Source organism: Zosterops lateralis, assembly GCF_965231275.1.
Source record: "Zosterops lateralis genome assembly, chromosome: 10".
NCBI lineage: Eukaryota > Metazoa > Chordata > Aves > Passeriformes > Zosteropidae > Zosterops > Zosterops lateralis.
The window spans coordinates 3,512,511-3,536,354 of record NC_139770.1 but is presented as its reverse complement, the minus strand read 5'-3'; the positions used below and the strand labels follow the sequence as shown (position 1 = coordinate 3,536,354).

At 44.0% G+C, this 23,844-nt stretch overlaps 1 protein-coding gene across 2 annotated transcripts in view; it reads left to right on the top strand.

Annotated features, from left to right (window-relative positions):
• Positions 1 to 8,593: 8,593 nt before the first annotated feature.
• GOLIM4 (golgi integral membrane protein 4) overlaps positions 8,594 to 23,844 on the top strand; it is a 29,286-nt gene continuing 14,035 nt past the window's right edge. For both annotated transcript variants that reach the window (XM_083868522.1, XM_083868521.1), the window contains exons 1-5: positions 8,594 to 8,843; positions 20,782 to 20,856; positions 22,033 to 22,082; positions 22,811 to 22,864; positions 23,360 to 23,510. In XM_083868522.1, coding sequence (XP_083724648.1) covers positions 8,657 to 8,843; positions 20,782 to 20,856; positions 22,033 to 22,082; positions 22,811 to 22,864; positions 23,360 to 23,510 — 517 coding nt within the window. In that variant the 5' untranslated portion in view covers positions 8,594 to 8,656. The remainder of the gene's footprint in view (positions 8,844 to 20,781; positions 20,857 to 22,032; positions 22,083 to 22,810; positions 22,865 to 23,359; positions 23,511 to 23,844) is intronic.

Below are 23,844 nucleotides of genomic sequence, written 5' to 3'. Positions count from 1 at the left end.
TGCTCCATCCCTGAAAGTGTTCCAGGCCAGGTTGGAGGGGCTTGGGCCAGCCTGGGACAGTGGATGCTGTCCCTGCCCAAGGCAGGAGTGGGACTGGATGGGCTCTAAGGTCCTTTCCAACCCAAACCATTGTGGGATTCTGTGATCTGCATCACCAGGCTTCTGGGATCTCTTCCTCTCTCCTCCTCAAGGACTGACCTCCTGCAAACACATCTTTGATGCCTACAGATGCAAGGCCAACTGCTCTTGAAACAAATCCTCCTCTTTCCACCTTAAATGGGGAGGAAGGGAGGGCCCCTCTGAGCCCAGAGACAAGAGAGGCAAAGGTGTCCCAGGGGCAGCACAGAGATCAGGAGTTCATTCTATTCCTTTTTGGTCTTCCTGGGACTCTGTGAATTGCCATCCCCTTTTTAAATCAAAGGGCCACCAGCCCTTTCTGGCAGTTCTGAGCCTCACCTGGAGACAAGGGGATCCCACATTTAATGAGTGCAAACAGCAAGGATGTGTTGAGTGCACCAGGCTTCTCTGTTATGAAACAGCAAGAGCCATCCAGGTAAGGCAAACACTTTGGGCTTCTGCCAGGATCCAAATGCATTCCAGCTGAGAATCCTGGTGGCATTCAGTGGTGCCAGGGTGCCAGGCAGTGTGCTGGGATCCCTCTGCAGTGTGGAATCAGGATTAAAACCCCTGATGCTGCTCAGTGCCCCCATCCCACTCACATTCCTGGTTTACTACCAATTCTCTGTTGCTTGTGCCTAAACAAATACTTTCAGCAGAAACTTATCTTTGAAAATCTTGTGGTTTATAGTTTACTATGAAAAGTAATGCTTTTTTCTGTGCTAGCAGTATGTATTAAGTATTTTTCCATGTTATTAGGGGCCACTTGATGGCACTTTCCCCCCTGGCTGACTCTCCTCTACCTGAACACTTATTTCCATGAAACTTTCAGGAATGTCATATCTGAGATTGCTGCCCTCTGGCAAATGTGCTTGAGTTAGACAATGAATCGCAAGGTTTGAAAGTGAACAACAGACAAACACAACACCCTTGTCTGATTGTGACATCATTTCCTAAGGAAATGATTTTTTTTTTTTTCAATCAAACAAGAAAACGCATGCACTGAGCTGGACTCCGTGGCTCTCAGGGACTGTTCATCATCATGGCCAGAGCACAAGAATGTCTGATACTGTAGGTGAGTAGATTTTGCTCTCAAGGCTCATTATTTACAAGGCAGTAACTCCGTGCAGAGGTTCTTACCAGCAGCTGTAGCACTTCTTTATTCACAATGTAAATGTGCTGTGTAAATGCTTGTAAAACTTTATGAGCTCCATTGCCTCCAAGCACTTCCAGCCCAGGTATGGTTAATAAATCCTGCATGTGCACAGTCTCCAGCCCCTCCTCAACCTTCCAGGGCAATATTCCACAGGCAAAGAGCTCCCCTGCACCCACTGAGCACTGTTAGGGTTTTTTTTGTTACCTAACTCTAAAAGACACAATCCCCTTTTAAGGAGCTGTACCAGAGATTTAATTAACTTTATTTTTTCCATCCACCACCTGTAGCCTCCCTCTCACACACTCCCAGCCTCACTTATTGGCGCTGCTGGGCGCCCACAGCGTCATCAATGATTTCTTTATTTCTCTTAGAGATTTTTTTTAGGGTGAAAAGCAGCAGCCAGCCTGGCTCGCCTCGATCTTCTGGAGAATTCCCACTAGGTGGCACCGATATCCAACATTCCCTCTCCACCCGGCGTGTGAATTCCCCTTGCTTTGCTCCAGGTCTTCTCTCCCCTATTTTTTCTAATTTTTTTCCCCAGCATTTCCAAACTCTGAGCTCATCGGTTTTAATAACTACAAAAACAAACAGCTCCTGGGATCTTTTTTCCTGTCCTTACAGTGCTGGATGGATCCAAGCCAAAAGCCAAGGTTTTTTTTTTTTTTCCCAGACAAAACCGATCCATTTCCAGTGTGGTTTCTACAGCTGGTTCAGGAGCCTGACTGGTACAGCCATTAATTATTTCTTTTAGGACCTTCATCATTCGAGTCCTTAGAGGTTCTTTATTTTGTCATCCTCACTTATGTGCATAATAAACCTGACCTCTGCAGGAACACCCTGATCCCAGACAGACCAGGGAGCTGGGAAACAGGGAAAGCTGAGAGGAAAACTGATGTTTCAGTGACTGAGAGCTGCCAGTAGCCATTCATCTTCCAGGAAATAAGAAAATGCCTCAAATGAGGCTTTGGCAGCAAATAAAACACAATAATTCTTTCAACAGGAAGTAGTCAAGAGTAATTCTCACTGATAGGACTGGAGTCATTTTGGATATCTTTCAGAAGAGATTGAGATTTTTTTCAGCAGGTCTTTCTCAGATTCAGCCCTTTTCTCCACTCCTCCATACTCTTATACATTCCCAAACAAATATGTAGAATTCCTTTGGACTGGAACTAATTTTAGTTTGTAATGTAACAGCAAAGCCTTTCCAAGACTAGCAATTAGGAAAGATAGTTATGTTTTGGAAAAAAAGCCTGCACACATTTTCCCGGTGAATAGGAAGAAGCTGGAAGTCAAGAACTCCAATTAAATTAAAACTACTATTTGGGGATAACTCTGTAACTGACTGGAAAAACAGCTTCTGTTTCTGAGTCTGCCAGGCCATGATAATATCATTAACAGAGACAACAGTCCCATGAAAATGAATATGGATATGGCTGTTGAAGTCCTGAGTTCATTTTGAGCTCATTTAAAATTCCTTATCAACATTTCTTCAGATTTTAAACATAAATTCCTGAGTGATTGTTTTTCTTTCCTCAAATTGACTTTACAAAGTAAGAGTTTCTAAACTCCATTTGAAAGTCTCCATTTCAGATCCTTTAAAAATCACAAGGATATCCCAGACATAAACATCAGGGAATGTACATTAGTTCATCACTCACTATCTTACAGTGCACTGATAATGTAAACAACTATGAAGCTGGGATTTCTGGAAGGCCAGGCAGCTTTACAGCTGTGAAGTATCAGACCCTGGCTTTTATTCAGGTGCTGGAAAAACAAAGACTGTGAGAAAAAAGTGTGACAAGACTGGAGAAAGCAGGGGATGGAATCATTCAAAATTCACTGACCTATTTACTCCTGCATCTGCCTCTGCCTCTGCCTCCAGCCCAACGGGAAATGCACCAGGAAAAAGTAATCACTGGAGATTATCCTATGTATGAGAGAGAAACAAAGTCTGCAGTCAGCCTTCCCAAGCTCAACAATTTCCTCTAACTCATCAAAAGCGGAATGCAACTGCTGTCCTTTGAAACTCCTTCCCTTGCAGACAGGACAGAGAATTCCCCAACACTCCAGGCACTGAGAACCCACCAGGCTCCCGTGTCCTTACACCTGCGTGGTGCTCCCACAGCAGTCAGGGATTTTTCCTTCCATTTAGGACTTTTCCCTCCTATTCCCACCTGGCTGCAGGCACAGCCCCAGGGCTTTGATGTGCAGCCCGAGTTGTTGTTTGTACTTCACCCCCTGGTTCAGAGGGATCTGCAGCATCAAAAAACCACACAGAAGCAAAATACAAACAGATTCCTGTGAAAGTGCACAAAATGTGCTGTTAGATCAGGCTCAAATATCCTGCCCCTTAATAGTAGGAGTATCCAGATTATCATTAGCACTCAATCATTATTATTTTTCTTTTTTGTTCCTCAGGAACAGGGGTTTCCAATAGCAAATTTCTCATCAGGTGGATCACCTCACCACTGTTTAAAGTCAATCCACTGTTTAAAAGAGATGGGACTCTACTCTTTACTTTAGGTGTTTACTACTGTTTTTATGGAAGCTGTCATGTAAAGAACAATGGAGCATGTAATGGCATGAGGAGGGTTTTTTTTTTCCTCTGGGGATTGCGGCAAAAGGCTGATCAAATTTCAGTGTTTCTTAGAAGTTGTTCTGCCTTGACAGGCAATGAATGGCTCCAGCACAGCACACACTGAAATTCAGCTGTGGTGAGTGCATGGCACTGACACAAAGTCACGTCGGGCTGTTCCAAGTGCATCCTGCTTGTGTCATGTATAAAGTGAATTTGTAGCTCTGTGGCAAGCACAGCTCCACTGCTTCCAAGTCCTGCTCCAACAGCTGTACGTTTGAATGCATGTGTTTACCTGCATGAATTATTTACAAAGGATAATGGTTTGTGAGCCAGTAAAATGACAAGATTGTTTTAAGTCAGGAAGTGCCAGAAACAAGATAAAGTCACAGCGTAGCCTCCTCAGTCCTCTCTGCCAGAAACCACATTTCTGACCAAAGTAGGGACTTGTTTAAATTACTCTTTGTACCCCCACAAAAATTTCTCACCAGTGTTTCATCCCTATTCCTACCATGAATGCTGAAGGATTTACAAAAAGGTGTCTTTATGTGCGTACATGAAGTAAAAGTCAATCATCATCTCCTCAATCATCATTCCACATCCAGAACTGGGGGCACCAGAACATAAATGTCAAAGCTCTGATAACTTGGAGTGTCCAGTTTGGGATGCCTTATGTTTGATTATTTTTTCCCCCAGAATATTAAATAGCATAAAGCTTTCTATATTAAAACACAGCCCTCCTGTTCTCACCCAATCTGGACATCAGCAAACAGAGTTCAACTGATTAGTCAAACTGGACACTCTGACATAGCTCAGCTACAAAAATTCTGACTTCCCCCAATGTCATAAACTGTGACCTCAAGCAGGGGTAAATTCAATTTTCCCAGGAGTATTCACCTCTTCCAGTCCAATCTTATTTTCCTGCAGCTCCTGATCGCCAATAGATGACATGGATTGTTAAAACAATCTTTATAGGTCTTAGTAAGCTGTAGCCATTGGACAGAAAGGTTAAACATCTGCAGCTGGAATGTGCTTTGTAGTTGCAGAGGTAATAACAGATGCCTTGCCAGGACATTCCTTAACTTCTGGCAACCAAAGGAATGCGCTGTGTGGGACAACCTTCACCATGCTTTTCCATCTCTTGGGATCCCTGATCCATTGATTGGTAAGATTAAAATAAAATAAAAATAAAGGAAAGACCTGCTGCCTGATCTGTTTTGCTGCTGTGCTCATTAGACTGTTCTGGAAAAGTTCAAAGCTGTTCAATGATCATTTTTATTAGAGATGTAATAATTGTGGCATTGAGTTTAGTAAAGCTGACAGTGAAAAAAAAAGACAGAAAATACAAGAAAATTATCTTATGAGGAGGAAAATAGACAACAGAAACAAGCAAACCAAAAAGTGTAGTTCTGTGGTGTCCAAATTACAGAGGGATGCACCTCCCACATCTTGTGGTTGGAAGGAAATGGGATTTTTCTAACGTCTCTCCCTTGATCAAGTTCTCAGTCATCCAGGTCTGAGCACATGCAGAGGAACTTGCTACAATTTAAACATTTCTCAAAACTTAGAGGAACTTCACTGTGCTCAACATTTGTTGGTTAAATCCGATGGAATTGGCCAATGCTTTGGCCAACAGCTGGTGCACAGCAGCACAAACTCCTGGGCAGTTGGGTTGCACAAGCCTCCTTTGCTTGGGAAATTAAACCAGAACTGATAAATGTCTCTGTGTAAATTCCTGCCACCAATTCCCTCTGCAGCCTCCCAGCTCCCCATGGCTCGGAAACCACTCATCCCTCATCTCTCCTGATTAGATCAGTAGTGTATCCAGGGATTGGGCCAAGTAACATTTCTCTCCTAGCAACTAATTTAATGCTTTTTAATATATTACAGCCTCTTTTAGGTCCAAACCTTTCTATTTTGGGACTTCCAATTGGAATCTGCCTAATAGCTTTGTATAATAGTCCCTTGCTCCCAATAAATTCCTCATTTCAACTTTAATTGGTTTGTTCATGGAGAATCACAATTTACACGAGCTGAAGAGATCTATCACTAGCAGCTAGTGAATATAAGTAATATTTGATTAAACAAAATGAGATCATAATTTGCTTTTTTTTTCCTCAGTATTTGTTAATGATATTGCCAATTTCTACAAGCAGTTAAAGTATATTTACATCATAATCAATTAAATGTATTTGGAATGGATATTAAATAACACCGTGGGTTCAGCGTCCTTTTAAATTTACATTTTATCACTTTAAACATTTTAAAATGTCAGCCAATTGTTCTCCAGTGCAAAGTAATCAAAACTAAAGACACAGACTGGTTTTACGAGAGGTGATGTAAGCAACAAGTGGAAACACAAAAAAATTAAATCATTTGAAGACCTGTAATATGAAGTATAAATCACCTCCAGTGATTTGGAAGTCTCAGTCCAAAAATAAAGAATTATCTCAGCAGAGCTCAGCCTGAAGAGCCTGGAAATGGAAAAAGCACAGGACAGCTCTGAAGGAGTTGGGCAGAGGGAGGGCAGCTGAAACCAAGAAACTTCCAGGAAATATTTTTTGTGAGAGAAATGGATACTCTAAACCAGCATGAAAATACCTCAACTTGAAACACTCACGGCTGGAAGAAAAGATTTTAAATGTAACTTTGAGTACCCCAGGAAGCTTCTTAAAGACAGGGGAAAAGGTCATGACTTTTTTAAATTTTATTTAATCATCACTGTTTCAAAGCAATTACAGCTCTTTCCTGGGTGTCTAACTCATAATTTCAAACACTTTAGTCCTTACACTGAGAGCAAGGGATTCTATTAAATGAAAATATATCAAACAGATATTTGAAATACATGTAGGAATCATATTAGCTTGTGGCACTGACTGCTGTTAATTACTGGAATATGCAGAATATTTGATTAAGAATTTCTTAAGCTTCTTTGATGTTGTTTTTCTATTAAGGCCAGAATAATGCCTATGCAAAACACAGATTTATGAGTTAAATATATTTAGGAAAAAAACCCACCCCAACTTTGGCATGTTAATGTGAATTTTTTGCTTATTCTTCTAGTTTTTCTTGAGAGTTGGTTGAGTGTTGTTTGTCCTGTAATAAAATACACGAGGAGAGGGAGCTGTATTTAGGCTAAGTCTGAATTTATGCCAGTGAAGTGTACGTGATCTGTCTCACGTTTTTCGGCACCACAGAGGGATTTGGGGGCACTGAATGAGGATGGCACATTTTTTATTTTTGGGAGCCTGAACTGAGATGCACCAATGGCCTGGGCTGGGCTCTGGGGGAAGAAAAGACCAAGGACAGTGAAGGCTGTGACAATCAGAGCCCAAAACAAAGTGCAGCCAACAAACTATGAAAAAAAAATATATTAATGTGATGAGTAGGTTTAGATGGATATGGAAAGGAATTTTCCTTGCGAGGGTGAGGAGAGGCTGGGCTGGAATTCCCAGATTTGCTGTGGCTGCCCCTGGATCCCTGGCAGTGCCCAAGGCCAGGCTGGACAGGGCTGGGAGCACCTGGGGCAGTGGGAGGTGTCCCTGCCATGGCAGGGGTGGCACTGGGCGATCCTTAATGTCCCTTCCAACCCAAACCATCCTGCGATTCCATGAATGCCTCCGGGGCTTGGCTACAGGGGCTCTTTGGGGCTTTGCCTTCCCGGTGCCGCTGAGCCCCACACGGTCCCGGCGGTGCCACTGGGGCCCGGGCTGTGTGTGTCACCCCCGGTGTCACAGCCCCGGTGTCACAGCTCCCCTTCATCACCACACGAGCCCCGTTCCCGAGGCGGCCCCGCACCGGGCAATGAGGACTGAGGGGATGTGGAGCTGAGGGGCTGAGGGGAGGCAGGGCTGAGGGGATAGGGGCTGAGGCGATGAGGGGCTGAGGCGATGAGGGGAGGCAGGGCTGAGGGGCTGAGGGGCTCCGGGGATGAGAGGGGATGGGGGGGCTCAGGGGATGAGGGGCTGAGGGGATGAGGGGCTGAGGGAATGCCGCGCTGAGGGGATGAGGGGCTCAGAGGATGAGGGGCTGAAAGGATGCGGGGCTGAGGGGATGAGGGGCTGAGGGGAGGCAGGGCTGAGGGGATGGGGGGGGGGCTGAGGGGATGCGGGGATGAGGGGAGGCAGGGATGAGAGGGAATGGGGTATGAGAGGGGATGGGGGGGTCTGAGAGGTGCGGAGCTGAGGGGATGCGGGGCTGACTGAGGGGATGAGGGGATGCGGGGCTGAGGGCATGGAGGGCTGAGAGGATGCGGGGCTGAAGGGATGCGGGGCTGAGGGGACGCGGGGCTGACGGGCCGAAGCCGGAGCTGGGGGGCGGGCAGGGAAGCGCGGCCCGCTGCGGACGGACGCGGCGGGCACCCAATGCGCTCCGGAGGGAGGGCAGAGCCCCGCGGCCCGACCCAATGAGGCCGCGCCCGGAGCGGGACTTCCTTCGGGGATCCCGCGGCGGGGGAGCCGCGGCCGAGCGGGGACACGTCAGTGCGGGGCCGGGATCCGCCTTTGTTCCCCGCGGCCCCGGCCCGGAGCCCTCCCCGGCCGCAGGCACCGGCACCCGGCCGCGGGGCCGCGGAGCATCCCCGGCAATGAGCCCCGCCGCCCGACACACCGCACACACCGCCCCGGGCGCCGCCGCCGTGCCCAGGGGCTGAAACGCTGGGCCGGCCCCGCCTCCGCCGTCCCTCCTTCCCTTCCCTTCCCTTCCTCCTCCTCCTCCTCCTCCCGCTCCTCCCGGGGCCTCCGATGCCGCCGCCTCCCGCCCGCCGCTGAGCCGTGACGGGCGGGGGCCCTCGGGACCCCGCCGGGGACATGGGCAACGGGATGTGCTCCCGGAAACAGAAGCGGATTTTCCAGACGCTGCTGCTGCTGACCGTGGTGTTCGGGTTCCTGTACGGGGCGATGCTCTACTACGAGCTGCAGGGCCAGCTGAGGAAGGCTGAGGCCACGGCGCTCAAGTACCAGCAGCATCAGGAGTCGCTCTCGGCTCAGTTACAAGGTACTCCCTGGGCAGGAGGCTCTGCTGCCCTTCCCCAAGGCTTGCAGAACACCCTCTTCCTCCTCCTCCTCCAGCTGTCCAACCTCTCTCAGAAAGTTTTGCTCCTTCTCCCCCTTCTTCTCCTCCAGCCTGTGGGGTTTGTAGGGTCTGCCCTTGTTGGGATTCCAGCCCTGCCGAGGTCAGGGTGAGGTTTTGTCGTGGATTCCTAGAGAGCTCTCCTGCCCTCTGGCTCCCACACCTCCCGCAGTGACTCTTATTCCCAAAGGACTGCACAGCACTTGGCAGCTCCTGGCACAGATGGGGAAAGGCAGAGCGTGCAGTGCAGACAGTGTCCAGTCTGGGATTTTTGTGGGATTCTCTGGTGTCTTGCAGGGTTTTTATGTTGAGTATCCATCTGCAGCTCCTGGGCAGCATAGACCTTAAATAACTCCAGGATGGAAGAGAAGAGTATTCTAATAAAGTGGTTTTAAAGGGTGATTTAAAAGTAAAGTTCAAGTAAGTTACCTGGGTAAGGTTATTCTGTTACTTTTGGAATAACTTTGAATGTCTTGGCTTAAAGGTGCCACATAAATACAGATCCTTGTGTGTCTTGGTTTAAGGATGCAGCAGATGTGAGTGTCCCGTAGTTGAAGATGAAAAGTTGGCCATGTCTGACATCTGCATGGCAAGAAATCAGAAGCAAAGCAGCAGGGATGTACCTGAAACATCAATGGTCTGGGAAGTGAAAGACCTCAGCACCTCTCTAACTGTCAAGTGCAGGGTTATCAGGTCAGCACAGACAAAGCTCAGAGCCAACTTTCAAGTTTCTCAAAATAGCATGAAAGAAGAATCAGAGGGATCTGCTGTAGCAGCACTAAACTTCAGGGTGATCCTCAGCCATCCTTTTCCCTGTGGAAGCATCCATCAAAGCATGCCTGGCAGCACACAGTTTATGTGCAGAGAGCACAGACTCGGGTTTATGCTGTTAGATTCTTACAGTGGTTTGTTCCTTCAGCATGTTTAGTCGACCAGCTGACAACATCCTTACTTAGTATTTCAATTTCAGGCCATTTCCAGGTAATAGCAGAGAGCTCTTTGCCAGAAACCTTTGTTTTAGTCCCAGAAAATGGTGTAAACGTTTGGCTGGCAAAGGGGTGTGTGGCAGATGGCTAAAGGGCTACTCTTGCAAGGCTGTGCACTTGCCAACAGAGGACACAGGAACGTCTTGTTCTCGAGCTAAAATTTGACAAGTTGGCTTTTTTCTGGCTTTGCCAAAGAGGAGCGTGCAACAAACTTTATCCTGACACAGAGGGGAGATTCTCTGCATCAGAGGTGTGAGGTCTGGGGCTGTTGGTTTGAACCTTTCATGATGTTGAGTAGCCATCCAAGCGTGTTTATGGAAGCAGCAGGCAATTGTGGGAGCTGCATTTTCTGTAATTCTCTTGCTTGTTTCAGTGTGTCAATGGGAAATGTGAAATATGGACCAAGATCTGATAACATTAATAGGTTTGATGATCCATGCAATAAACTCACATGGGTCTGGGATCCATGCCAGTGTATCAAGCCCATTAAGCAGGAAAATTTATCTATGCCAAGTATGGTAGCAGTAAACCCGATTTAAAAAAATAATCGCTGGCAATTAAGTCACAGAATAGAAGGAAAAATAAAATGTTACAATGAAAAATGGTTCTTTAAATTTTCCTGTGTTCTGGAAGTAGCTGTTACACCTAAGGGAGGGTGAGAGCCCAGAGAAATACTAAATGCAGCAGCAGCCACTAGCTGCCTAATGTCCCACTAAAATAAAGGGAAGTTATATTTCTAAGGACTCCAGGGGATCTGGGAAATAAACTTTCCTTCCCTGTCTTTATGCAATGACCTCCCCTGCACAATCACCTGGATTTTTGCAGTAGGAGTTTGTTAGTGAGGAGAACACAGGGAATTCAGAGCCTGTGCCTACACCCAGCTCACCTGGAGCTGACTGGTGATATCCACCACCAAACCCATTCCTGACCCTGCCCTATTTAACTCTTTGTTATGGAACAACAGGAAGGAATTTCCTTTAAGCAGAGCCTTGGAAACAACACACAATGCTGACAGCAAATCCAGTTTGCAGGTGCAGTATCTGACTGCACTTTGAACTTTTGATTTTAAATGACCTGGATTTCAAATCAACAATGTTCCTGTTGTCAGGTTAAAAAAAAAAGCAATAAAAAACCACAACTATGAATATCTGAGCTGCATCTCTTGGCTGTCCAAAGATTATTCTTTGACTTTTTTTGCTTTATGAGAACAATAAAATTAAAGTGTCGCACTGATAAAGTAATTCAACTTATCTTTTCCATGCAGCATAACCAGTTTCTCTATAGATCCTGGACTAGAGATAACTTTGGGGCCTGAAATATGATGGAAGCACTCTGAAATCTTTTAAAAAGAAACTAGTTAGAGGGCAAAGTTAGAGGAAAGGAGGGTGCTGCAGCAACAGGGGTTGGTTTGTTGGTGTTCACAACTCTCCTGGGTGATTGAATAAGACTTTAAAGCTGGGCAGAAAAGGATACCTTGGACTTCTATTTCCTGAACAACCATTTCATCAGGAGACCTTTATAGGTTTAAATGTGAACTGCAAAAATAAAAGGCAACTTCTAAAAGTGGTGTTTTTGAGAGTGCTGAGGCTGTGTTGTGGCAGGTTGGCTGCGCCCCTGGAAGCCTGTCGAGTGAATCTCCTGGAGGACAGTGAAGTATCACCTGTTCTGACTTTTTGTAGGGTTTTGTTGTGACTGCTGGAGCCTGCAAAGGCAGTTGCTTTCCTGACTGCACACAGAGGAGTTTGGGAGTGCCCCTGTCAGGGCTTGTGAGTGAAACTTGAGTCCATTTGTGAAATGCCTGAGGTTCATGGGCACTCCTGAGTTTATGGACACAGTGGAAGTTTAGGACCTGAATGCCTTTGGTCTGCCCTAAATCTGAATCAAAATCCTCAGCTGTAGCTCAGAGTGCAGCTCCTTTCACTTCCTGCTGTCCCCTCTACTATTTTTCATGTTTTGATGTTTTTTTTTTCATCTATGTAGGCAGTAACAACCTTCTTTTTGGTACTTGCCAGTTCTTCATGCCCGAATGAGCTGTTCTTTCTGTTTTTCCATGAAAAGCCAGCTGTCTTAGATTTTTATCTTTTTCATTGCCTTGTTTTGCTCAAACACAGCAACACATGAAGGAGGCTCAATCTCCTGGGAATATGTGGGAAAATATCAAGGCAGAATGCACAGATCACTGGGGAATGGTGCAGGAGGAGTCTCAGAATTGTTTAACACACACACCTGATCTGAAGAGAGCTGTGGTTTTGAGGGTTCTGCTCTCCCTGGTGTTCACAGCTTCAGCCACTCTGCTGAGAAATGTTTGTGCCCCTTGGAATAAGCTCAGGGTACAAAGAGTAGGATGGTAGACCTTGGAAAACACAAGAACTGGGTTAGAAAGGCTGGGATCTTAAACTCCCCTCTTTTAGAGGATCAGATTGCAGATTTTTTAGGAGAATATCAAGCTTTGGCATTTTTCTCTAACAAAGTTCTGCTGGGCATAGAGCTGCTTTTGTAATCCACCAAGGGAATACCAGGGGCAGAATTTAGAGATGACACCAAATTTTTTCACTGCTGAGAAAACCTAAAAGTCATTGTTATCTCTAAGGTCTCTCATAGAGAAGCTGATCTTCCTAGTAAGCCGATTATTTTAAAGTCTCATTCTCTGAGCACTATATACATTTGAAACATGGAGATAATCTTGCTTAGTGTTTCTTAAAGTGACAAAAGCAAAACTTGATGCTCTCTGCCTCCTTTAAAACTGTGTCAAACTAAGTCTTGAGCCATACAGGAGCAGGCTTCAGTTGCTAGAACAGAACCACACTGAGAGCTGCAGGTGAGGCTGATTGTACCTGTGACTGCTGCAGGATTGAAAGTGTCTACAGACATCTTTTTAGCCCTTACAGCTTCTGTCTTCTCATCCTCTGGGTGTTAAGTAACCCCTCGTGTACTATTTTAATCTGTTTAATCTGTTTTAATCCCTAATCCTAATAGCAGCCTACAGTTAGTGCCTCTTACTAACTTAATTTTTTTCTGCTCTTCTTGTGAGAGTCTTAACGTGTCTGATGGCTTTGTGCAATCCCTGTGCAGCCTGAGACTGTCCTGTGATCTTGGCTGCCAGCCCAGCAGTCTCTGGACTTGAGAGTTTTCCCTACTGTGGACAAGGTGTGGATTTCATCAAAAGTTTCTGCTCCAGTGCTAGAAAGGACCAGCTGTAAAGCAAATGTAGAATCTGTTGTGCCTGTTGTGCCAGTTGTCCTAAATCAAGGCTCCCTGAAGGGGCCAGGTCTGTGCTGGCTTTATGTCTGTGGAATTGCACAATGCACTGCAGTACTAGATCACAGTTCTGTGTCACTTCATTGGTTAATATTTATCATCTCTGCATGATAATGGTGTGATTAATATTTATCATCTCTGAGCAAACTGCACAGATGCCAGAGCTGCTCTGACATCACACAGAGTTCTGGGTGTACTTCCCTATTACATTCCCTCAGCTGGGAAGAGCCAGCACTGCTTTTAATGGCTTATTTTTCATATGCATCTACTGCAGCTCCTGTGTGTTTGGTTGATCTTCCTAAGAACAGAATCCTGAATCCCTGTTATTCCTGTGACTTTTAGGGTGCATGTAACACTGTAGTACTTTGATAGTGTTTTGTTGCTGCCTGAGAGATCCATGGTAGCACTGTAAGAGGAGAGGTTGGTTCTGTGTGTACTTCCCCTGAAATGGCAAATGCAGCATCCCAAATTCTGCTACCTGGCTTCCTGAGATGGAAAACTTTGGTTTGTAACCTGCTCTGAGCACCTGGCTCTCACCTCCATTCACATTTTCAATGGATATTTAATGTTTTAAATACTTAAAACACATGAAACGCTTGAAATTGTGCAGAATTTCAGTGTGGAAGAGGTATATGGTGTAATGTATATTTTTATAGATATGCATTTACATATAAGTAAGTATAAACCAGATAGATATGTGTCTGTTTTGTGGCTCAACCTCAAGATTTTGGGTTATCTGGAATGTTATGAGCTTTTACTCATAACCCAAGTACAGAAAAGCTGGAGCTCTGTTCAGATCAGTTAACTCAGGGAAGTTTGTTTCCTGATCCATAGCAGAATTTCCATGTCCAGCAGCTGAATTCTGACTTGAAAGATAAATTGAGCCTGTGCCCACATTTTATATTTTTGCATTGCTGTAATACATTTCCTTGTGGACATAACAGTTCCAGGATAGATTTCTCCCAGTGCTGCAGCATTCCCTGTGCACCCCAGCTGGAGCCTGGCTGAGGATCACAGGGCTGAGGATCTGAAGGAATGCTGAGCAGAATGAGGTAATGGGGTGGGTTTGTTCCCTGGATTTTGGTGTTCCCCCTCCCCAATTTGGCACAAGACCTGGTAGCCAACATGATGCAAAATAGATCCAAAATCTTTGTTCCTGATGATGATTTAAGCCTCCCAAAGCTTGTCAGTGACGGAGCTGAGACAGCAGGAGGGAGGCAGGATGGGTTGATGGTGGTGAGTTTGCATTTTGGCTTCTTGGACAGTCATGTCCTGTCACACATTCCTGCCTGACTGAATTCCTGAGCCTTAAAAAATGATGTTCCAAGCACATTGTCTCACTGGGCTGGCTGCTTGCTTGTCAGCCTGTGAGTTTGGGTGGGGCAACTTATGAGTAAGGTTTCCACCCTCTGGGAGATTTGAGTGCCCGTTACAGCTCCTCTGGTGTGCTGGTGAGGATATTGCCAGCAATTTGTGGCTGACAGAGTTCACTTTGCTCCTTTTGGAATGGGATCCTTGCAGGGGAGAAGTCATTTAATCTGCCCTGCTGAAAGTCAGGTGCTGCTTTGAGGTTTGATGGTAATGGAAGGTAAATAAATCAGATTACTGGAAAAAATGACCTCTACAGAGCAAGTAATTAAAGCTGAATCCTTCCTTGGGTGATTTTTCGTGGGATTTTCAGGATTCAGGGGCGTGAATTTCTCATTGTGTCAGAGCCTGAGGTGAGCACTTGAGGAATTCAACCTGTTTGGATGCTGTTCTTGTTTAAGGTCTTGTGAGCTGAGTGCACTTCTGATGTTTCTGTGGCCATGTGGCACAACCCAAACTTCTCAAGATTTTCTACTATGTATTTTTAATTAGGCAATAAAATACACTACAATTGCTCCATCTCGTCCTCTGCGTTTTCCCCCTCTCTAAGGTACCTGAAATAATCCTGCTGTCTTCTTTCCCTGAGGTAACTCAGATCCCAGGCTTTGACAGTCCTTTCCGTGCTTAATTACAGAGATGATGAGAGAAGTTTGGCCTGCCTGAGCTCCCAGAGGGCAGAGTGAGAAGCCTGCTCCTCCTATCCACACTACCACACTCAACTAAGCCATTTTCAGTCAAAAAATGAATCATTAACTCAAACTCTTGATTTCCAGATGCAGTTTGTGCATCTATAGAATGTGGTGGGGTTTTTTTCAAGCTGTATTTTTTACTAATTTCTGAATACAGATATTTATGTACATCCTGACACCACATAGATACAGTCATTATAGACCTTCATAAAACTGAAAAAAGTGTAAAACACTTTTTGAGAGAAAGAACAGGCCCTTGTTTCCTGGAGCTGGGGGTTGAGCAGACCCAGAGTTTCAGAGGTGATGTGAGAAGAAAACTGCTGTCTCTGCAGCTTTTGTCAACGTTTTTATGTTCTTCTGCTAATTTTAATCCAAAATCACTACACAGGTTTTGTTTGAACGATTTGCATTTATCATCACTCCAAAAAAAAAAAAAAAAAAAAAAAAAGAAAAAAAGAAAAAAAACCTCCTTTATCACCTGCTGGTGTATAAAAAACAGCAATGCAGGGTGGGATGCTGATCCCACCTGTGGTACCAAGGGTTGAAAGAAACCTTTTGTGGCATGCACTGGAAATCATTTCTGGAAAACATGATCTCCCTCCTGATAAAAGCCAGGTCTGAAGCCTATCTGTGAGGGATTAAATATTTAATCGCATTTAATACCCCTTCTCCAGCTTATTTTTAGCAACAGCTATTACAGTTTACTCTTTGAACATGATAAATCCTTCCTTCTGTCCCGATTTATCTCAAATCTGTTGTTTCCTAGAGGTGTTATTGACTTCTAAGAAAGGCAGTACGTGAGGCAGGCTGCAGTAAAAGGATTCTGTTAAATGTAGATGTTTGCTCCAGTTTAGAAATTAATGTTCCTGTCATCCTTACAATTGAACAGAGGCCGCAATGAGCTCTTAGAAATACAAGTGTGTGTTTCTGGGGTAAAGTGCATTAATGTGCCAAATTCCCCAGCATTTCCCATTTTTCAGACCTGCAGTGAAGGCAAAACTAGAACTTGCTGGAAATTTTCTGTTCAAACTTCTTCCTGGAACACTAAGTCAGAGGAACAGGTTTGTTTTAATTGACAGCTCATTTTTGGTGCAGGATCTTTGAAAGCATATATTATGCTTTCTCTTAAAAAAAAAATAAAAATCCCCTGAATGTAAAGATCCAGATATTAAATACAAACTTTTCAGATTATTACTACTCTGAGCAAAATAAATGATTTAGGGAATTCAGTCAAAGCAGGGGTAATTTTTAAGCACAACTGCCAATGCACGGTGTGGTTTTCCAGGAGGAATTTGACATGACTGGCTGTAATTAGACAAAACCATTGCTTGATCTTGTGAGCAAATTGCAAAGTGTAGGAGTTTGTTTGGAAGTAAAGGTAATTCCCATAGTCCACACAGGGCCAGCGGTGGTTTGCAGAGAGCAGAATGAGAGCAGCCCATCCCTGCCTGGATGTTCCACAATGAAACCTCACACACAATCACTTCCACATTATCTTAGTTTCTATTTCTGTCCTTTTTGTGGAAATTCAAACCAGGAAACTTCAAGGCCATAAATTATTAAATGGCTTTAATATTTTGTTCAATATATTCTAAATATTGTGGCTTGGAGCCACCTGGCCCTAGTGGAAGTGTCCCTGCCCATGGCAGGGGGGTGGAACAAGCTGAGCTTTAAGGTCCCTTCCAAGCCAAGCCATTCTATGATAAACACATGTTTTTTGTAATATTGTTCTCTTGCTCTGTACTTAAAACAGAGATTTCCTACTCTTTATTGTGGGAATACTTTCATTTTTTTCCAAGATATTTGCATTGTCGATGGAATATCCATTTATTGCTAAACCCTCAGCTGAGTTTGTCAAATAGATGGAGCTCGCACTGTGATACTGAGGCCAGCCTGGTGGGGAATCCTGCTGCTGCAGTTTGATAATCTGTTCCTGATAAGATTATCAGTAGTGAAATCAGTGGATCTTGTTTGGAAGCAGATTCACTGATTTAAATACAGGGCTGGAAGCTTGGGGAGCAGGTCTTGGTATGTTAATATCTCCTCCCAGCATGAAATGTGTCAGAGGAGTCATGAAATGTCATCTGAGGTCGAAATTTTAATTATTGTAATTGGATTAGAGAATTTATCCTACACACCCCATATTGAAGGGATCCCTCTTTGACTCATGGAAATGCTTTACTCTCAGCAGAAAAGCTTTTTCCACGGGTTCACATTTTAAATGGTTCTATTTGCAGGGACAAGAATGGGGAATTAACTATTTTTACAGCAAGTCTGTGATCTCAGTGTCACTAGAGAGGTGCCAGTGTGGTTTACCCCACCCTGCTGGTTCAGTTCAACTCTGCCACAGTGTGAGGGAAAACAACACTGAGTGTTGCCAAGACTACTGAAATCTGCTGGTTTTAAGTGAAAGGTATTACTCTAAGCTCAGAGAGAGATTTCAGAATTGTGTAGCAAGCAGTCATGGTGAAATTAGTAAAATTTCTTGTATTATGTATGTTTAAATCCCAGTGTAATCTTAATTTTCCAGGGAACTGGGGCATTTTAGACTCTGGATCATCCTTCTGACAGAACAAATGATTAGAGTAACAAGGTCACAAAACTGTTGATAATGTAAACTAGGATATGCTTTCTTTTACATGTACAATAATGACTTATTTTGCTTAATAAGAGCTTTAGTGCTTAGAGGTGCAGAGCAAAGATAAGAGAAGGAACCTTGACTGTTAAGTAATCTGAATTTCATCACCTCCCTGTTGTAATTAACGTTCAGCCCTGGTGGTAGTGGTGTGATCTGGGGACACACAGGGCATTCCACACCTCCCTTCTCCCTCACCTCCTTCTCTTCATGGGGAAAATCTTGAGGACTCCATTTTATTGGGATGAGTTCCAGGAGTGTTCAGTATTTCCATGCTGAAGGTGAAAGATCTTTTATTGATCTGTGAGGTTACCAGTTGAGTTTCTGGGCTCTGTGAGTTTGTGGGTCTTTGTTCATTTGTGTAGGTTACATTAGATAGGTATTAATCAATGAATTAATATATTATATTAATTTCATATTAATTTCAAGAATTAAGATAACACCCGCAGTAATTCCAGTTTTGGAATAACACCTATTAGCCATTAAATTACAACATTTCCCCCCCCCTCTTTTTTACTATTCTATTAAATATAATGTTGAAATAAAGTTCAATTTTTTGTGCAAAGATCAGTGCAAAATTTAAAGCTTACCCTAGGAAAAATGATTTGTGCATCCCAGCAATGGGATTTTGTCAGATTTCTTATATAGGTTCCACCTCTTACTGGGGTGGACCTTTCTAGAAAACCTGTTTTTCAGTGTATTTATTTCTTTCAGAGTCTTGCTCAGGTTTCTTATATCCAGGCTGGCAGTGAAGAAGGAGAAATTCGTGCTGTAGTAACAAGCCCTTTGTTTGGGCTCTTCCTAAAGTTCCCAACTGGTGGAAATAATTCAAATTTATGGGAGATGAACTCCAACATGTATTTACAAAATCTGACCTCCAACCTGCTCCCCAAAGGAGCAAGAGAGAAAACATGGGAGCTGTGCTTTGTCAATAATTATTTTTAATCAACACCTTCAGTACATTGCACTTTATGGACTTTTATCAGAGAGAAACGTGCTAGGCCAACCAATAACTGAACTCAGAGGGCAGAGGTGAGGCAGGAGGTTTTTCCTTGCTCTTTTTAGTCACCTGAGGAGCTGTTTTAGGACTTCTCCAGCTTTGTCCCAGTATTTCAAGGATTAGCACTCAGCAGATGGAGGAGAGGATGCTCTGCCTGTGTTCAGACCCTGCCGGTGCAGGGTGAAACCCTGAGCTGGGCAGGGATTCTCTGAGCTCTGGGAGGTCCCTAAACCCCAAATCCTGCCTTCCCTGCCCCTTTCCTCCTGCCCCTGTGGTGGGTTTGCTGTGCAGAGTTCCCCCACCCCCCAGCACTTGTTAAAGCACCAGGAGGAGCTGTGGAAGGTGCACTTGCAGATGGAGCAATGGAATGGAAAATGTTCTCTCCAAATCCATTTGTGGTTTCGTGTGTTTGCCAAAACCCCTGTTCCACCCTGATTGCAGGGGAGGGGAAGCCCATTATGGATTTTCATTGCTCTCCTGAGCTGCTGAGCTGCCACTGTTCCTTTTGCACAATAATTCAGCATTCACCACCTTCAGGGCCTAAATAAAACCATCCCTGTAGTGCTGTCTAGTGCTGCCTTTTTTTTTTTTTTCCTTCTCCAAGCCTGCTGGTGACTTTTTGAATATTCATTGCTTGTTTTCTTCCAGAGGGTGTTGATACATTGGATCCTCTTGACTGATGCCGTTGACTTTAGAAGATAAATAGCAAAGTGGAGATAGGTGCCAGGGATTGATTAGCAATCCAACTTCGGAGCTAAAACATAAACACTTGTAGATAAGGCTGCAAAATGCACCTTGGTGGAATTAAGAACATGTTTTGAGGTGCAAGAGGAGTTTTCTGTGGCTGCCAAGATACAAATCTTTATTTGGTGCTTCTTGTTGAAAGCTTGCATTCACCAGTTTATTCTCAAAAAATGAGTTTCCTGGTTTTGATGGAAAAAATCACTCATTGTTTTAATACAAATTAATAACTCATTAAAAGAATGCAAACTGTAATTTGGGCAGTGAAAGGTACTTGTGTTAAACTGAGCTTAAACACATATAATTCTACATTTCCTTGAGTTTTAATTGATATCTTTGCTGCAAACTTGGCTGTTTTAGATAATGAGAGGTGAGGAAAGGTTAAATAGGGACTGATGTGCCACATCCCAAACTCTGTGTCCAAAGTACAGAAAGGTATGAAATACCTCCTGCTTTGCTGGCAGCCAGATGGGGAACTTTGTGCCAGAGGATGTTGGATGTCCTAAACACACCTGGACACAACAAACAAAGTCATAAATATAAACCCCATTTTGGGATGGTGTCTGCAAAGGAATCACGGGCAGCTTGGACAGTCTGTGGGAGTAATTTTTACTGGGAGACCGTACAGAGGAATGCTGTATTCCCAGTTTTGGGAAGAATTTGGGGTGGCTCCCAGGTTCCCCATGCCTCAGCCTGGGCAGCAGAGCCCTGCAGCAGCTCCTGGAGCTCTCCTGCCCTTGGGCATCTCCCTTCCCTCCTTGTGACACTTCGTGTGCTGCCAGGAATTCCTCTGGCAGAGCAGCTGTCCTGTCTCATTTCCTTGTCTCTGTGCAAACAAGGCAGGGGAGGATGGAAACATGGAAAACGTCCCTGCATTCCTGAGAAGCAGAGAGGGTTTGGTAGCTCCAGCACAGCTGGCTGCCTCCACCAACAAATCCCTCACCTGGTGATCACATTCTGTGTTTAGCAATGCAGATAAGCCAGGATTTGGGATTGATAAAGGGTGCAAAAAAGGGAAAAAGTTACTGACACAAGAGTTACAGACAGCCCTTTATCCCATGACCTCATTCCACTTGTATTTTCCTGGTGCATCCTGTGCCAACACTCCCTGGGTGTGTTGGGGTGGACGGTGAGGTTTGTGTGTTTTACTTTTTAAATGGGTTGTGTACAAAATTTCTCTTTCCAGTTGTGTATGAGCACCGGTCGAGATTAGAAAAGTCATTGCAAAAGGAAAGGCTGGAACATAAGAAAGCAAAAGAAGGTAAAAATGTACTTTCCACTTTGACATTTAACTTGATTATAGTAGAAAGTATAATTCCAAATGGTTTTTCTTCAGTTTTGAATCAGTTGGGTAATATATAAGTAATACATTAGGATGCACTTGGCAGAGCTGTGCTGCTCTTTCTAATAGATCTTTTTTATTTAATCTTTTTTAATCAGATCTTTTTAAATGCAAACACTCTTTTAATATTATTTACAGATGACTGCCATATGAAGTAATATGCACAGAGAGTATGTTTGTATCCATGTACATAAAATACTCAACATGTATGTGGGGTATGGGCACGTGTAAGTCCTGTCCTGGCATGCCAGAAATTCAAAACTTGTGCCAAAACCATGGGATCTTTTCCTGCATTCCATCAGCTGCAAATTAAACTTAGAATCAGTAATTTTACTTTAGGGTGAGCACATGCTAATACAGCTTTTGCTGATTAAAACTAAATTCTGGGGGTGTGTGAGGCAAACACAAATTGTATTTCTTACACCTCTGGAAGTTCAGCAGGATTCAATCCTCTTGAGTTTCCTCAGCCTCTAAATTCACTGCAATTTTCAGGGTAGAGCCTCTGTTCTTTCTAGAACTGAGGACTCAGCTGCTGAATTAAAAATACGAGTTTAGCAAAGCTGACAAGGAGTAAGGAATGATTCTCACCGTGTCTCGGTGGGTTTCTGGTGCCATCTAGTGTAGAATGGCCCTGCAATGGTCCTGCTGCTGCTCAAGGGGGAGATGCCTTTTCAAACCCTGGAAAGAGAGAGGTGGAGAAATAAATGAGGGAATGGTTTATTATTTCCAGTAATGCACCATTTATAAATGCCCTTTTCCTTTGGAATGATGCTCTTGGGCCTCTCTGCTGAGAGATTTCATGTATCAAATTTAATTACCTGTCTGAAGATTTGAGCCTGAGCTCTGCATCTCTCACTATGGTATGAAACCTTGAAGTGAAAATATTTTATGAAACTTTAAAGTTTGTGCATTTTGTAAAATTTTCCATAGGTTCTTTTTCTTTTTTTTTTTTTTAAGATCCTTTGAAAATTGTTTCTGCATGAATATTCATCTCTGAAAGAGAATTTATGTACTCAACAGTCAAGTTATTCAAGCACAGATTCTTATCTTCCTGGTGCTTTTTTTCTCATCAGTACTTTCCCTTTTATGTTGCAGATTTTCTTGTTTATAAACTAGAAGCACAGGAAACACTAAATAAAGGAAGGGTAAGTCATCATTCCTAGTACAAGTTTTTAATAGCTGGTGCTATTTGAGTTGCAAGGAAAAGGAAATACTTGGCAATTATGACTGTTCAAAGGAAGAGATCTTGCAAAATATTAATTGAAAGAGCTCTCACTTATCCCAGTTCTACTCTGCATTCATAAGTGCTCTCCAATTCCTAATTATTTGAGCTATAGTGGGAGATACTAATACCTCTCCAGAAAATTAATTTAGAAAATAATCCCCTGTTTATATTATGGTAGTTCCAATGTAATGTTGTTTTATTTAAGGGGAAAGGGGGAATAAGAAGGTGTTAGAAATCTTTTTGTAGCTTAGCCCCCAGGGAAAAGAACAGTGACAGCTTTCTAACACATGGGCTTTGAACTGGAAAGTATAAAAACATCAAGAAACTTTGTTTTATACACCAAGTGCCAGAAGGAAAGCTCTCTCTGGCAGAGGACCCAGAGACCTGTAGAGAACTCTTTATAAAGCAAGTAAATTAGGATTTTATGGCTGTTTCATGTTGAAACTGGGGAGCAGTTTGGGAGCTGAGGAACAGGAGTTAGAATAGGTTGTTGCTGCAGTAGGTGCAGAGTGTGGGAGCTCCAAAGCCAGGGGAGAGATGGATTTGTGTCCTGGGGACACCATCCCTTGGCTGGTGACTCCCAGAAGCTGCATGTGCAGAGCTCAGGGCAGTGTCAGGGGGTTTCACACGAGTGTTTTTGTTTTCCAGCAAGACTCCAACAGCAGATACAGCGCCCTGAGCGTGCAGCACCAGATGCTGAAGGTGGGTGACTGGGACAGCAGAGCCCTGTGGAGCTGGTTGTGTGGGGACACACAGCCTGCCTGGCTTCTGGCATCACTGCAGAGTGTCAGGCTGTGGGCAGTGCCTTCCTCTGACTTTTCAGCAATAGTTTCCTGCAGTTTTTCTTAGTCAGGCTGTCCAGTGAGTGATTTAATCTTATCAGATGCAAGTCAGGGAATGCTGACTTACCAGCCCTCATGCAGTTTGGCACGTAGGGATTTTCTGAGACACATTCAGCAGCTCCCAGGGGGACAGTGCAGCTCTGGGGTGAGGTGACACAGCCCTGGGACAGGAGCCTGCTCGTCACAGAGATCATTTTGTGCTCAGAAAGAGCTGCAATGTGCATGCTTTGAATAATAACCTTCCTGTTATGAATGCTTCCCATTCATCTGCACTTACTAAACAAATTGCCAAAGACAATATTAGCCAGATCTGCAGATACAGAGCTGCTCCAGTGTCCCAACTTGGTATTTGCAGAGTCAACACGAAGAACTAAAGAAACAGCACGCTGACCTTGAGGAGGATCACAGGAAACAAGGAGAGGAGTTTTCCAGGACATTCAGTGATCACAAGGAGCGATACCTACAGCTGCAGCAGGAAAAGGAGCAGGAGATCTCCAAGCTGAAGGGTAAATTTAACCTGTGTCTGCCTGCCCACATTCAACTGGGTGTTGGGCATTGTGTTTCGTGTGGTGTGAGAGAGGCATTTTCTCTGTTCTCACTCACAGGTCATTCATACATCTCCTGCCTCCTGACAAGTTACATTTTACTGATGAATTTCTGAGGCCTTTTCTCTGAATTCTGTTCATAGGTGCTCTGTGTTTCTGTCTGGGTTACAGAAATAGCAAAACCCAGCACTTAAAACCTTGTCAAGTGTCAGAGGTTGTTGAGTCAGTCTTTAATTTTTAATTCTAAGACCAGCATAAACCTGGAAAAAAAAGGTCTGCCTCCTCTTTTTTGTAA